Source organism: Oratosquilla oratoria, chromosome 21 (assembly GCF_046742065.1).
Source record: "Oratosquilla oratoria isolate Oo_2021 chromosome 21, ASM4674206v1, whole genome shotgun sequence".
In the NCBI taxonomy this organism is placed as follows: domain Eukaryota; kingdom Metazoa; phylum Arthropoda; class Malacostraca; order Stomatopoda; family Squillidae; genus Oratosquilla; species Oratosquilla oratoria.
Genome location: NC_134797.1, coordinates 50,145,840 through 50,158,339, shown reverse-complemented (window position 1 = coordinate 50,158,339; position 12,500 = coordinate 50,145,840). Strand labels below are relative to the sequence as shown.

General features: G+C 50.1%; 1 protein-coding gene across 1 annotated transcript in view; it reads right to left on the bottom strand.

Moving 5' to 3' along the window:
* LOC143037156 (uncharacterized) overlaps positions 1-12,500 on the bottom strand; it is a 96,126-nt gene that overhangs the window by 26,210 nt on the left and 57,416 nt on the right. The window contains exon 5 of the mRNA XM_076205272.1: positions 3,977-5,204. Within this exon, the coding sequence (XP_076061387.1) occupies positions 3,977-5,204 (1,228 nt within the window). The remainder of the gene's footprint in view (positions 1-3,976; positions 5,205-12,500) is intronic.

Genomic DNA, 12,500 nt, shown 5'->3' with positions numbered 1-12,500 from the left:
AGCTCACACCCGAAAGGGTAATAACTGTCAATCTCGAGTCCAATACGTGATCTGAAATTATGATGAATCAGGCGCCTCTGAGAATTACACACACATACACACACACACACACACACACATACATACACACACACACACACGATCAATAAAGGTGGATTTTAATTACTTGGATGAGGAAATGGTAAAGAAAATACTAGTCACTCTGATAAGACCAAGACTGGAGTACGCAGAGACACTGTGAATATCCAATACAAAAAATGATATAAGGAAAATAGAAAGAATCCAAAGAGTAACGACAAAGATAGCCCCAACACTTTTCAAAACTGACATATGAGCAAAGATTATCCAAACTGGAATTACCAACCCTGGAACAAAGAAGAGGAAGAGGCGATCTGTTGGCCATCTATAGAATTATGAAAGGCATGGAAGTCCTGTAGAGAGAAGACTTATTAAATTGGGATGGAAGAAAAACAAGGGGACATGAAAAGAAACTCAAAAAGGACAATTATAGAAGATCTCGAAAAAAATAGCTTTCCACACAGAGTGGTGGATGTCTGGAACAAATTGGACGAAACAATAGTGTGTGCAAACACCATACATGAATTTAAGAACAAACTAGATGTTGCGAGATACAAAGACGGGACACTACGAGCATAGCTCCCCTTCCCGTAGAATACAACTAGGTACAAACACACACACATACACACACACACACACACACACACACACACACACACACACACACACAGACATACACACACACTATGCATCTCTGAGTACTATGGTTTGTACTACATAATGCCCTTTGGTTCAAGACCAGATTGATGCGGGCAGAGGGGTAGGGAGGGAGGGAGGGGTGGAGAAGTGGGCGGGTCTGGAGGGGTGGGGTGGGGGGTGCCGAGGGCGGAGGGTTAGGGAGGGCGGAGGAGGTGGTGAGAGCGGATGTGCGGATAGTGTCGTCCGCCTCTGGCGGGGCTCAGACCAGCAGATGGGCCAGATGCTCCTCCTCCTCCTCCTCCGCGGAGGATGTGGCCAATGGGAAGAAGAGAGGACGGGGGTGGGGAGCGGCTTGCACCCGACGTCGTTCTGGCGAGGATGTCAATTGCAAACGACCCCGACAAGGGCCTTTATGTGGTACCCAGTTAATGTGCGCTCGTCTAGGCATGTGTGTATGTATGTACGTGTGTGTGTGTATTATATGTACGTATGAGTGTGTATGTATATATGCACGTATGTGTGTGTGTATGTGCGTATATATGTATGTATGAGTGTGCATGCATGTGTGTGTGTGTGTGTGTGTGTGTGTGTGTGTGTGTGTGTGTGTGTGTGTGTGTGTGTGTGTGTGTGTGTGTGTGTGTGTGCGCGCGCGCGCGTATGTAAATATGTGTGTGCGTGTATGTAAATATATGCGTGTGTGCGTGTATAAAAATATGTGTGTATAAGTGTGTATGAATGTGTCTATGTGCGTATATGTGTATGTATACATACACACTGAATGGTTCCCAGTGATCAATTAATATTTTTTTTCAACCACATATCACTTTTAATTCCATACCATCGCAAACGAGACTGAGAATCGCTCGAAGGAGGAATCCGTTGGAAACTGAAACGTGGACGAGCCGAGGATTCGAACCCAGCTAGCCCGTAACAAGGTTACATTGACGTAACCCAATACGCTATCAAGAGGGTATGTATGTATGTATGTATGTATGTATGTATGTATGTATGTATGTATGTATGTATATATGTACACGCGAGCGCGTGTGTGCGCGTTTTTATATAAGCATGGGCACACCTTTCCTCTCACTTTCCTATCGCAAAGATCCCCAAATTCACCAAAAGACCAATTCACAAACTCACTTAGCAATTCCCCCCCATCTCCCACTCCTCTATTCCCCTAACTCCCCTCATCCATCCCATCATCCATCTGCATCCATCTTGTCATCCGGCTTCATCCATGTCCTGGGGAGACCATCTGTTCCATGCCAGTCATGATATCAGTCAACAAATACCAACATAGCCCCTTCCCCTCCCCCTCCCCCTCTAGACCTTAATAGAATTCATAATAGAATGTCGATGTAGTGAATGGGTGGGGGAATATGTGGACAAAGGACCGTCGTAGGATGGCCTTAATAGATGCGAGACTTTGTCATAAGTGATTAAGGACTGAAGGTTAAAAAAAAAAAAAAAAAAAAAAAAAAAAAATAATAATAATAATAATAATAATAATCACCTGACCTGGGGCTGAGAGGGGACCTCAAAGGAAAAGGTGATCCCGGATCGAGACCCCTTTTTCTGCCCCCATCCCATCTTTTCAGTTTTTTAATGAACCACTTAGACCAGATGGCTCACAAATCACTCAATAGCAACTCCTTGTCCCCCTACAGCTGGTTCATCAATAACCCACAAAGTTCATGAGTCCGCAGATGGTGCTGCAGCAGTGACCCGGGAATGTCAGGTGGCCCACAGGTGGTTCGTGACGTCACACAGCTTCCGGCATGACGTCACGTCAGCGTCGTTGATGTGAAGTGACGTGAATTATAGTCACGAATTGTGATCAATCTTAGCATTACCGTTATTACGTCAGTGGTGTGCTATTTATGCTCTCCCCCCACCCCTACCCACCACCACGGCTACACGTACGAATAAACAGAGATTACCTAGCTAATGTAGATATTATCTAGTTAATACGTGCATGCGTGTCTTTCCCGGTTCTTTACCGGTTCTGTTTTGTTATGTTTCATTTCCGGTTAGTATCTCTCTCTCACACGCTCTCTCCCCCAATCTCTCTCTCTCTCTCACACACGCACGCACACACACACACACACACACACACACACACACACACACACACACACACACACACACACACACACACACACACACACACACACACACACACACGTATCTGTCTGTCTCTCACGCTCTCTTTGTATCTCTTTTTCTCTCTGTCTCTCTCTCACCTCTCTCTCTCTCTCTCTCACGCACGCGCACGCTCTCTCTCTGTATCAATCTCTCTCTCACGCTCTCTGTATCTATCTCTCTCTGTATCTCTCCCTGTATTTGTCTGCCTGTCTCTTTTTCTCTCTCTCACGCTGTCTCTGTATCTCTCTCTCACACAGACACGCGCGCGCGCTCTCTTTCTCTCAGGCTTTCTGTATCTCTATCTCTATCATCCTCTCTCTCTCTCATTCCTTCGAGTGACAGGGTTAGTTGAGGATTAGAAAGGATAGTTGTGTGCTTAAGAGTGAGGACGAAGCATATTGTGAGGCTGGTTTGGGCCCTGGACGAGTGTTACTGAATGGCTGAGGATGGTTGAGGGTAGTTGAGGGTGAGGTGAAGAAGGTGGTCGAAGGCTTGAGGAAGTATAGGGAAAAGGTGACGGAGAAGGTCTTGAGGTCATGGTTGAGTGTTGGGGAGAGAGAGGAGTCGAGTCCTACTTGGTCGAAAGTGGTAGACGGTGGCTCGGAGACAGACAGAGAAGGGTCGAGGGGAGGGAGAGCGTAGAAGGACAAACAGTCAAAATAAACAAAAGATTGTCCCTTTGCGGACACAGGCACCTGGCACATCTGTGTGTTTGCATTGTGACGTCATATTACCGTAATCACGGCAACCCAACCTTATAAGGGGGACTCCTTTTGTTCCAGGTGGTACTCTTCCTCATACACCAGCTGCCGTCAGGTGATTTTATTCAGCTGCACATGTGGCCCTTTCAATGGCAAAAGGGGTAACAATAATGGTAACGGGAAGAAGAAGAAGAAGAAGAAGAAGAAGAAGAGGAAGAAGAATAAGAAAAGAAGAAAAGAAGAAAAAAGAAAAAGAAGAAAAAGAAGAAAAAAGAAAAAGAAGAAAAAGAAGAAAAGAAGAAAAAGAAGAAAAAGAAGAAAAAGAAGAAAAAGAAGAAAAAAAATAAATAAAGAAGAAAAAGAAGAAAAAGGAGAAGAAAGAAGGTGGTGGTGGTGGTGGGTGGTCTTGCGGGGCCCTTACCTTCCTGAAGCTTGCCTTCCTCGGCCGCCTGCCCGTTGGGGAAGATGGTCTTGACGAAGATGCCCATGTTGCCCTTGGGGGAGTCGCGCCCCCCGACGATCGAGAACCCGAGGCTCTTCCTGCCGCGGCCCTTCTCGAAGGCCACCGTCTTGACCACCATCGTCAGGCTCTTGGGTCTCCGGGGGAGCGTCGAGCTGAGTCTGCTCTGGGGGAGGACGGGGACCTGGTGCTCCGGCGTCCTCGTCGACTGCATCGGGCACGACCTCTGCGGCGTTAGGGGCGCCAGGCGGGAGGTCATCGGAGGCGTGTCTTTGGTCGTGGACGGGGACGGGGGCGGCGTGGGCTCGGCCTTGAGCTCAGGCTTCGAAGGTGGTCCTTCAACTCGAAGAGTACCGTTAAAGGAAAGCCCGTCGCCCTCAGGCTCGATGTGGACCACCTTGGATTTGTAGACCCCGAGGTTCGCCTCCAGCATAGGAACGTCCCCTCCAGGGTATGCGGTCGTCCCCGCCGGAGGCCGGATGTCCTGCGTCGAGGAGTACCTGGGCTCGCCGTTGACGTACCTTGGGAGGAGGTGGCTCCGAAGTTGCCGGTACGCACTGATGAAGTCGTGCCTGGAGGAGGGAGTGGATATGGAGGAGCAGGAGGAGTTGGAGGAGGTGGAGGAGGACTCTGGAACTGGCACTGTGACGGACACTGGTCCGGAGACCGATACTGTGGTGGCCCTGCTCGAGGACGACGCCGAGGAGGACGGAGGGACGTCCTTAGAATGGGCTATCTGTTTGAAGGTCGGCGAGTGTAGTGCCTCGGCGTAGTCGGCGTAATCTGCGTAGTCTGCGTAGGACGGCGCGGCCTTGGCGGGCACTACGCCTTCAGGATACTCCGTAGGGGGGGTTCTTTTGTAAGGGGAGTCATTATAAAATACCTCCATGGACGTGTCCTCCGGAGGCGCTGAGAAGTTCCTCGGGAGGGGGACGGGGGGAGGGCAAGGGGCGCCATCAGGAGGGTTGTGGGGATAGAAGGTTCCTGACGGCGTCGCCGAAGTGGAGGGCGAATTCGCGTACTCGCGGTGGTGGTGGGCCTCGAAGTCGCGCGCCACGACGATGTCCACGTCGCGCGGGGTGTGTCGGAGGATGTGCCGCGCCTCCTCCAGGGTGACGCCCCTGAGGCGGCGCCCGTTGACGTTGATGATCTCATCGCCCACGCGGAAACGCCCGTCTCTGCGGCAGGAGGAAAAGAAAGAGGTGCTTAGAACATTTCAAAAAAAAAAAAAAAAAAAAGTAAATAAATAAATAAAATGAATAAATAGATAAACAAACAAATAAATAGAATAAATAAATAGACATGGGTCAATGAACAGCTCAGCTAAATAGTGACGTCACTGAGAAATTCGGCCATACTGTGACGTCACTAGATACGTCACACAAACAATGGTGATGTTACTGAGGAACTCCCCCCAAACAATTATGTCAGTAAACAGCTCCTCCTAAGAATGACATCATTCTTAGTATCACACAGGAGGAGGGCGAGGAGGAGGAGGAAGAGGACGAGGAGGACGAGGAGGAGGAGGAAGAGGAGGGAGAAAAACAATTATAGTACCACTGCCACCAACAAAATAAAACAAAACAAACAATATTATCATCACCAACAACACACACACACACACACACACACACACACACACACACACACACACACACACACACACACACACACACACACACACACACACACACACACACACACACACACACACACACACACACACACACACAAACACATTTACCGCATTCCACGGGTGGATCGACCTGGGCTGACCTTGTCTTGGGCTGGAGCAAGGGCGGACGCAAACCCGACCTGACTGGATAAGGAAGAGGAGGAAGAGGAGTAGGAGGGGGGGAGGAGGAGGAGGAGGGGGAGGAGGAGGAGGAGGAGGAGGAGGAGGAGGAGGAGGAGGAGGAGGAGGAGGAGGAGCCCTTCGCCTGCTCCTCTCTACCAAGACCTCCCCTCTCCTCCACCCCCTCCCCATGCCTTCCTCCCTCGGGAGGAAGGGCATTAACATAGTTACGCCATTGCCCGCCCCCTCCTCCTCTTCCTCTTCCCTCCTCCTTCTCCTCTGTTGCAGACCTCCCTGGGCGTTACATGACAAGAACTCTAACCTCTTCAGTAGTGACTCCCCTCCCCCCTCCACCCATCACCTGGATAAGGCGCCGCCAAACAATACTAATAACCAAGGTCCATGGACCTTGCTAATAACCCGAGAGAGGCGGAATCGGGTTCTACGGGGTCTCGGTCAACAAGAGACGCTTTCAAGTCCCTGGGTCTTCTTCCTCACCAGAAGAACGAAATCGAAGGCCAGAAGGAAAGCGGTAAAAATGTCGCAACGATTCTTGGATTTGGTAACTTTCTACTAACTCGCAAGTAACTCCCTAGTTAGCAGTTAATCCTCTTCCTTAGGGGGGGTAATTATCATGGACGCTCGTAAACAACCTTAGGGTAATTTCCTTACAAGGGGGTAATGAACTTCCTGCATGGTAATTAGCCAAGTAATAAACTTTCTTGGGGACAGGGTGGAGAGGTCATACATTAAATAGTATATACTTAAGTTGAAGTATTCGGCTTGTACATTTATCCTTATAAATCCATAAACACACACACACACACACACACACACACACACACACACACACACACACACTCAAATACATATATGTATACATGCATACACATGTATACATATACACAAACTTATAACACATATATGTATACATGCAGTCACATGTATACATACATATATTACATATATGCAAACATACACACAATCATGCATACATACATACAAACATATAACACATATACGTATACATGCACACGTGCATACATACATACATTGTATATATGTATATATGCACACATACATATACATACATCCATATATACATACACACGTACAAACATGGTAGAGAGCCTCGATCTGAAGAAGTACGTCTGCTACTTCGACTAATTCCGGTCTTCTTCGCGAACACAAAGAAATCCTCCAGAGTGCGCACGAGGGCCCGGCATTTGCATATATGCAATCAGGTCGCTCTGCTGCCGCCGCCGCCGCCTCTACTACCACTACTCCTGCAGGTGCGCAAGTGTTTTCGTAGTCGTCTCTCTCTCTCTCCCCCCCCCCCCCCCCCCCCCCCCCCCCCCCCCCCTCTCTCTCTCTCTCTCTCTCTCTCTCTCTCTCTCTCTCTCTCTCTCTCTCTCTCTCTCTCTCTCTCTGGTTTGTGTTTATGTCTGTGCATTTATGTGTGTATCTCTGTGTGCAAGTGCATGTGTGTGTGCTCGTGTGTGTGTGTCTATGTGTGTATGTGTGTGTGTGTGTGTGTGTGTGTGTGTGTGTGTGTGTGTGTGTGTGTGTGTGTGTGTGTGTGTGTGTGTGTGTGTGTGTGCGTGCGTGCGCACGCGTGTGTATGTGTGTGCCCGCGCGTTAACCGAGGACATTTACCAAAACACGTTTTTACAGAGACAAATTAATCCTCTTTTTTCATTTTTAACAGAAAAGAAAAATTGTACTGAACTCAGGAACGCTCTGGATGAAGGAAACCCCACCCAATGGCTTTACAGAAGAAGAAGAGGCGAACGGCGGACCCTTGGGAGCACCAGTCGGGCCGGGCCGGGCCGGGCCGGGCCAGTTGGGTGGGCGCCATTTCTCACCACGGCAAGGTCGCCGCCAGGAACACGCCCCGCCTCACAACCACCACCAACTCCTAATACCCCCCTCCCCAAATCCTATTACCCCCTGAAACTTCTAACATCCCCCCTGCAAATATTAATTACTCCATGCAACAGCCCCTGCAAATACTAATACCCCTTAAACTCCTAATACCTCCCTGCAAGTAGTAATACCCCGTGTAAATACTAATACTACCCTGCAAATACTAATATCACCCTGCAAATATTAATACCCCCTTGCAAATACTAATACCCCTTCAGCTCCTAATGTTTTCGTGCAACTCTAAATACCCCCTTTGTAATTCTCAATAGCCCCCCTGCAACTCCTAATATCCTTACACCTTGTAACACCCAAGCTCACTACAGTAATACCTAATCCACGCCTTAATACCTTTGCCCCTTGCCCACCATCCCATTCCTAATAACCCCCTACGATTTTATTTATTTATTTATTAATTTTTATTATTTCTATTATTATTATTATTATTAACTATTATTATTATCATTATTATTATTATTATTATTATTACTGTTTATTGTTATTGTTGTTGTTGTTATCATTGTTATCGTTGTTGTTGTTATATTATTATTATTATTATTATTGTTATTATCATTATTACCGCTATCAGGCAGTTAAAGTGATACCCCTCCCTAAGCACTGTGAAGTACTTTATAGCTTCTATTCTGACTAAATACGTCAAGCAATCTTAACCCCCCCCCCCCAACAAGCCCAAGGAAGCCCACAGAAATCCAACCCAAGCCCCATTCTTTAGAGCTCATAGAAATCGAGCCCCTATACTACCAGGAACGGCCCCTGAGGGAGGGACAAGGCAGAGGTAGCGAGAAGTAGAGGGTATGGGGGGGGGAGGGTAGGGAGGGGTAGAGGGAGGGAGGAGGAAGAGTTTAAAGGTATGGAAAGTGGTGGAGTCGGAGGCAGAGGTGGAGGTGGTTGAGGTGGAGGTGGTTGAGGTGGAGTGGAGGCGGCGGAGGAGGAGGTGGAGGTGCAAGAAGAGTACGAGGAGAATGAGGAGGAGGAGGAGGAGGAGGAGGAGGAGGAGGAGGAGGAGGCGGGAGGAGGAGAAGGAAGAAGAGGAGGAGGAGGAGGAGGAGTAGGAGTAGGAGTAGGAGTAGGAGGAGGAGGAGGAGGCGAGGAGAAGGAGGAGAGGGAGAGGAGGAGCAAAAGGAGGAAGAGGACGATCAGGAGGAAAGGAAAGGAATGAATGAATGAAGTTAATAATTATGATAATAAAAAAAGGGAACAACAGGAAGTTCCACAACCGTAGAATGAATATAATTACATAAAATGCTTTGAGGGCTGTGTGCGCGCGCCCGTGATTGATCAGAGGGTGTGGGAGAGTGGGCAGGTGGAGGAGGAGGAGGAGGAGGAAGAGGAGGAGGAGGAGGAGGACAGCAAGGACACAGGGAGCTGAATGGAGGTAGGAGGGAGGGATAGGAGGGAGGGATAAGAAATAGGGAGGGACATGGTGTTGGGCAGGGGGAGGGAGAGAGGGAGGGAGGGAAAGAGAGGGAATGAGAGAGAGGGAAAGAGAGAGAGAGAGAGAGAGAGAGAGAGAGAGAGAGAGAGAGAGAGAGAGAGAGAGAGAGAGAGAGAGAGAGAGAGAGAGAGAGAGATAGAGAGAGAGAGATAGAGAGAGAGAGATAGAGAGAGAGAGAGAGAGAGAGAGAGAGAGAGAGAGAGAGAGGAGAGAGAGAGAGAGAGAGAGAGAGAGAGAGAGAGAGAGAGAGAGAGAGAGAGAGAGAGAGAGAGAGAGAGAGAGCGGGAGGAAGGGAATATAGGGAGAAAGTAGGAAGGGAGAAAGATAAATCGAAAGGTTGGCAGGGAGGAGGTGAGGGAGGGAGAGAAAGAGGGTGGAAGGGAGATAGGTAGGGAGGAAAGGAGGGAGGGAGGAAGGGAGATAGGTGAGGAGGTATGCTGGCGGGGAGGGTGGGAGTGAGTGAGGGAGGGAGAGAGGCAGACAGGTTGGGAGGGAAGGGGAGAGAGAGGGAGAGAGGGAGAGAGGGAGTAAGCAGGTGGAGCAGGATAAATTTGGAATCGAGGGAAGGGGGGAAGGAAGGAGGGAGGGAGGATGGGAATAGGGCAGGAGGGAGGGAGGGAGGAAGGGAATAGGGTAGGAAAGAAGGAGGGAGGGGGGAGGGAGGGAGGGGGGAGGGAGGGAGGAAATAGGGTAGGAGAGAAGGAGGGAGGGAGGGAGGGAGGAAGGGAATAGGGTAGGAGGGAGGGAGGAAGGGAATAGGGCAGGAGGGAGGGAGGAAGGGAATAGGGCAGGAGGGAGGGTGGAAGGAAGGGAATAGGGCAGGAGGAAGGAAGGAAGGGAATAGGGCAGGAGGGAGGGAGGAAGGGAATAGGGCAGGAGGGAGGGAGGGAGGGAGGGAGGGAGGAAGGGAATAGGGTAGGAGAGAAGGAGGGAGGGGGGGAGGGAGGGAGGGAGGGAGGAAATAGGGTAGGAGAGAAGGAGGGAGGGAGGGAGGGAGGAAGAGAATAGGGCAGAAGGGAGGGAGGGAGGAAGGGAATAGAGCAGGAGGGAGGGAGGGAGGAAGGGAATAGGGCAGGAGGGAGGGAGGGAGGAAGGGAATAGGGCAGGAGGGAGGGAGGGACGGAGGGAATAGGGCAGGACGGATGGAGGGAATAGGGCAGGAGGGAGGGAGGGAGGGAGGGAGGGAGTAGGGCTGTCTATCCGCCTGTCTGTCTGTCTGTCTGTGTGTCTGTCGCCGGCGACCTTGCCCGTGGCGTGCGTCCGTCCGTCCGACTAGCAGAGGACTCAACCCGCGCAGTCCTCCTCCTGCTGCTGCGCCTGTGCGCGCGCACGCGCCTCGACCCCTTCAGCGCGGTGACGTTCGCGATGGATTTTTTTCTGGCGAACGTCGACGCAGACATACAGACAGGCAGACAGACGGACAGACAGACAGACTTATGTGAGAGTAAGACAGACAGACAAACAGACAGACAGACAGACAGAACAAAAGGCAAATTGCCCTCACCAGGAAGGTGTGGAAAAGGGAGTGCATTAGCTCGTGTGCACACGCACCCACGCGCGTGCATTCGTACGTGCGTGCGTGCGTGGATACGACCCTGCAGAAGGTTGCAGGTTGGATGGATGGAATTTGATCAATTTCCTTATAACAATCTTGCAGCCTTCCCACACCACCTACAAATGACCTCCTCCTCCTCCTCCTCTTCCTCGACCTCTTCTTCCTCCTCCTCCTCCACCACCACTTCCTCTGCCACCTCTATCTCCCCCTCCACCTCCACCACCTCCTCTTATTCCTCCACCACCTCATCCATAACTACCTTTTCCTCCACCACATACTCCTCCATCTCCTCTTCCACCTCCACCATAACCTCCTCCTCCTCCTGTTCCCTCATTCCTCCTCCACAGGGAGCGCTCCTCCCTGGTCCCTCCTCCTCCTCCTCCTCCAGTGGTCACTTCATTTTTCTATTGTGGTTTTCGATCGATGGATATTTTTGTAAAGAATATTGTATGAACGCAACAAGAACGGAGATTTTATATAAAAAAAAAAGCGGCATGGTCGCCCTTGATCCCGGGTTTGACTCCCGCCAAATGCCCACAGCATGTGCGAACACGTAGGGCAAAGGTGACGCTACTGGCGGCAGGTCTCGGTCGGGGGCGATGACGTCCGAATTTGGGGTTAATCAAGTCCGCGCGAATGGGGCGGTTAAGACCAAACAGGTGCTGCGGCTGCGCTCGCTAATTACTTAATTACCGCCATTCGAAACGGATTATTTGGGAAGTCCGAACCCGCTGAAGGATCAACGCGTGACGGCACTCATCACCAAAGATCCCAAATCCCATAGTTGCTCGGACGGAGGTTATCATGCTTAGCTACCTCGCAGAGCGGGTCACGGATGAAATGTTGGAAAATAAAATGGCTGCCGCCACGCGATTTTATTCAGGCGAATGTATTCCAAAGACTCAAAATAAATTGATGAAGATTTGATCAATTTCTATTTCAGATCAAATTCATTCAGTCCATTCGGGGGCTGGTGGGAAAGTGGGGGGGGAGGGGAATTAGATTCTCATTATAGCTGTCGTCAGGCGATTTGATTCATCTTCCTCATCCCGCCCTTACAAAAATTCCTCTCCTTCCTCCTCCTCCTCCTCCCCCTCCTCGTGTACTTCAGTGAACGGGCATTCAACACTCCCCAACACTCCCCCCTCCCCCGAGACTAGTCCTCTCCCAACTCCCAATCACGAACTCCCATCAATCTCTTCTTAACGTTGTGCGGATTTTTTTTTTTGGGGGGGGGGGAGTTCCACGCAGGCAGACGAATAAAATAGCCCGACGGCAACCCCAATACAAGGAAAAGGACCGTCCTGAAGGGAAGGGTGTTTAATCGCATGTTTAATTGAATTGTTGGGTTCGAGTCTTTTTCTACATTTCAATTCTAATCCTGTTCCCTGTGTATCTAGTGTCTGTGAAAATTATTTTCTAACTTTTCTATACTGCCTAACGCCAGACGATTTCATTCAGCTGAAGAAAGACGGGACCCCCCACTTATTACTCCTCCCTTCACTATCCATCCACCAATTTCTATGTCCCCCCTCTCCCCCCACCCCCGGGTGCTTTCACTCGCTTCCTCAGGGGAGCTTCGCCCCCTCCACGTTCTCCTCTCTTCCTCTTCCTCCTCCCCCTCCTCCTCCTCCTCTTCCTCGAGAGCTCCTCCCTCCCACCCCACCTCACCCAAGCCTACCAATTATTGGCTACTCGTTTTGTATTCTTGTCACCTCATCCCTTCCCCTCCCCACTCCCCAAAT